The sequence below is a fragment of the Arachis stenosperma genome, chromosome 4, assembly GCF_014773155.1.
Source record: "Arachis stenosperma cultivar V10309 chromosome 4, arast.V10309.gnm1.PFL2, whole genome shotgun sequence".
NCBI classification, from domain to species: Eukaryota; Viridiplantae; Streptophyta; class Magnoliopsida; order Fabales; family Fabaceae; genus Arachis; species Arachis stenosperma.
In genome coordinates, this window is record NC_080380.1 from 107,883,147 (window position 1) to 107,886,306 (window position 3,160).

The 3,160-nt window shown below is 30.8% G+C and overlaps 1 protein-coding gene across 1 annotated transcript; it reads left to right on the forward strand.

The window, feature by feature from the left end:
• The first annotated feature begins 1,273 nt into the window (after positions 1–1,273).
• LOC130976514 (copper transporter 1-like) lies at positions 1,274–2,074 on the forward strand. The gene has a single exon (XM_057901393.1). The coding sequence runs from the start codon at positions 1,353–1,355 to the stop codon at positions 1,803–1,805; it is 453 nt and encodes a 150-aa protein (XP_057757376.1). The 5' UTR covers positions 1,274–1,352; the 3' UTR covers positions 1,806–2,074.
• Positions 2,075–3,160: the final 1,086 nt, after the last annotated feature.

Consider the following 3,160-nt stretch of genomic DNA (forward strand, 5'->3'; position numbering starts at 1 on the left):
TTTGCAAATCCCCGCCAGACAGTTTTGCTGTCACTTCCTCACAACTTAGTAATAGAAGACGATAAAATCTGTCACTCAGTTCTAGGAAACACACTATGGCTTCATTGAATGATGTAACCGATATTTTACTATGCAATTATAGTGAAAACATCTTGTCGTTCCTATATTTGTTTAATTGGAATCCAATCCATATAAAAAGAAAAAATGGACTGATGTGAACTCCGTGATTAACGACAGCAAAGATATGAACAAAATATTGCCCCAGCTAGGAACTTAAAACAAAAATACACAGCTAACCATGTTCATGTTACTCTCAGCTTTTGTCATCATATATTATCATTGGTTCTTCCCTCCTTTTAATGGGATGAAAGTAATATACTATTTACACTTTTAAATTAATATTTATTTGAATTTTTTTATTGTTATGAAACTTTTCTCGTCACATATTTTAATCCTAGTAAATTGACTCATACAAGATCCACCTAAAACTTATGTATAAAAAAATATTACTGGAAATTATAATTTAATCGGTAAAATTATAAATTAGGTACCTAAACTTGAAATATAATTTTAATAGTACAAATAACATTCCTTATTTTTGGCACATAAAATAATTATATGCAAAGTTATTCAACTAAAATTAAACATGTTAAAAAATTTTAAAATATTATGCACAAACAATTAACTATTAAATTAATTACTATATATTTATATATAAATATACGTGTTGTTTTTAATGTTTAATTTATTTTTAATATATATTTTATATTTTAATATATATTCTATATAAATAATTGATTTAGTATTTTTTTGTGTCAAACATTATTGTAAAAAAAAATTAAATATTTATAATCATATACTTACAATATTATACGAGTAATTTTTATAAATAAAAATTTGGAGATTAAATTTATACGAACACAATTTTTTTATTCAACTCTATATATATAAACCGCAACAATCTACACGGTTTATAATTCTCATATAATTGTGGTTTACGTCCAAACTCACACAAAGCATAAATTACTACAGAATATAGCAGTTTATGAACAAATAAAATAAAATAGTTAGAAAAACAAAAATTTATAAAAAAATAGATAAAAAACTTACAACTGAAATATTATTGGTGGGGCCTTTTTAAATACAATAGGATTAAAAAGTTGTATTTATATAAATTTAATCTCTAAATATTTTATTTATGTAAATTGTCCATATTTTACCATAAAATATTTCTTGCTCCTTGGACATTTCCATACTCTTTTTATTAATAGAAGGTAAACCCTGCAAACCAATCTTGCAATCTCAACATCTCTCTCCCTTTGTCTCAGTCAACGTGAGTGTGAATTCTGAATATGTCACCACCAAACCAAGAAACGATGCAAGATATGGCAAATATGCCAAATATGACTGATAATAATAGCAGCAGCAACATGGAGATGAATATGCAGATGAGCTTCTATTGGGGGAAACATGGTACTGTACTTTTCTCTGGCTGGCCAAAAAGTGGTGGCATGTACACATTGGCACTCTTCTTTGTGTTCTTCTTATCAATGGCAATTGAGATTCTCTCCAACCAGCCGCCAATACGGCGCGGGGCTAGACCGGCTTCTGGGGTAACGGCTCAGGCCGTTGTGTACTTCTTCCGAATCAGCTTCGTCTACTTGGTCATGCTTGCTGTCATGTCCTTCAATGGAGGAATCTTCATAGCTGCTATTCTTGGTCACTCCTTGGGATTCTTCTTGGCCAAGTTTCGAGCTGTTGCCATGGCCAACAGGGAACCCTCTGATCTTGAACAGAAAGTTTGAAAAGAAAGTTTGTATGCTTGATTGGATTGTGTGCTCATATTTTTCTGGAAGGATTTTTAATTTTCTGTTGTTATATACTAGAAAACTTCATTGGTAATAATTACTCGTGTTATTGTTAAATAAATTTTGAATCTACCTCTTTTTTTTTATCTAAATTTTCAGCTTGAGGATAAGGCGCTCCAACTCTTTGGATTAAGGAGCTGCAATAATATATTTGTAGTTCTAAAAAAATAAATCTCTCAACACTTCTCTGTTTCTTTGACTCATCTCTTTTTATTCCTTATATAGGATTTAGAAACAAGTAAAAAGAAACAGAGGGGAAAAAAAGTCTAACAGTATAGATATGACATATGAGTGTCGATTGATTTCAATTCATGGTATCAAATCAACTAACAAATTTATTTAAATGAAAAATGTTAACAGATATGAAGCCTAATGCCATTATCTGATATGAGCAATGAAAGGGTGATAAACTCAGGTATGTATTAACTATAAAATCTGGTACCAAGTACAGGATAAAAAAGCAAAGAAAACTCAATGTAACAGTGATGAAATTAAACAAGTAAAAGAAGAGTATGAGTAAAGCACTAATTAAGTCTGATAGTGGAGTGGAGAGGTTGAATATTCAGGTCATCCGCATCAAGCATGAGTATCGGGATAATAAGAGAAGGTTCATATGAGAAGAATACACAGAAGAGAGGAAATCCAGAGAAAGGATAGAGAACAGCGGAATGACAGAACTAGGGGCAGTAAATGGGCCGAAATCCGCCGGATCGGTCCGCGTAACTCATTAAAAAAGGCGGAAAAAAAGTCTGCTTAGTTCGCACTGCCTAACTCACGGGTTTTGGCAGGATGGGTCTAGCTTACCTGCGGAGGCCACCATTCTATGATTTTGCTTCAAAAAATTTGGTTAATGATTATTTTTGTTAAATACTTATAATTAGAAAGACTTTAATGTTTATAAATTTAAAAATTATAATTTTTTTGTCTTTAGAAATTATAAATTTATTAAAATATTTATGAAATTATATATTTTTTAATATTTAATAATTTAAAAAAAACAAAATTAACGAGTTTAGTCCACCAATTTGCCATTAACTAGGACGAGATAAAAATTTAGAACCACCTTACTAACGAAGATAGAACAGACTTTTGATTAAATGGGATGGAGTGAAATAAAATGGACTAATCGATTTATCACCTCTAGACAGAAGAAAGAATATACCATAATTCTCTAGTGAACATAGCCTTCCAATCTCTTGCTAATAACCCTCTCCCTAGCACAGTAGCATTACGCCTGACCCCAGATTTCTCGGATCAATTGCTAGCTATCCCTCATTCGTAACTAACTTTTC

What these genes read in the sequence shown, in the direction of transcription:
- LOC130976514 (XM_057901393.1), top strand. Translation starts at nt 1,353, where the DNA reads ATGTCACCACCAAACCAAGAAACGATGCAAGATATGGCAAATATGCCA.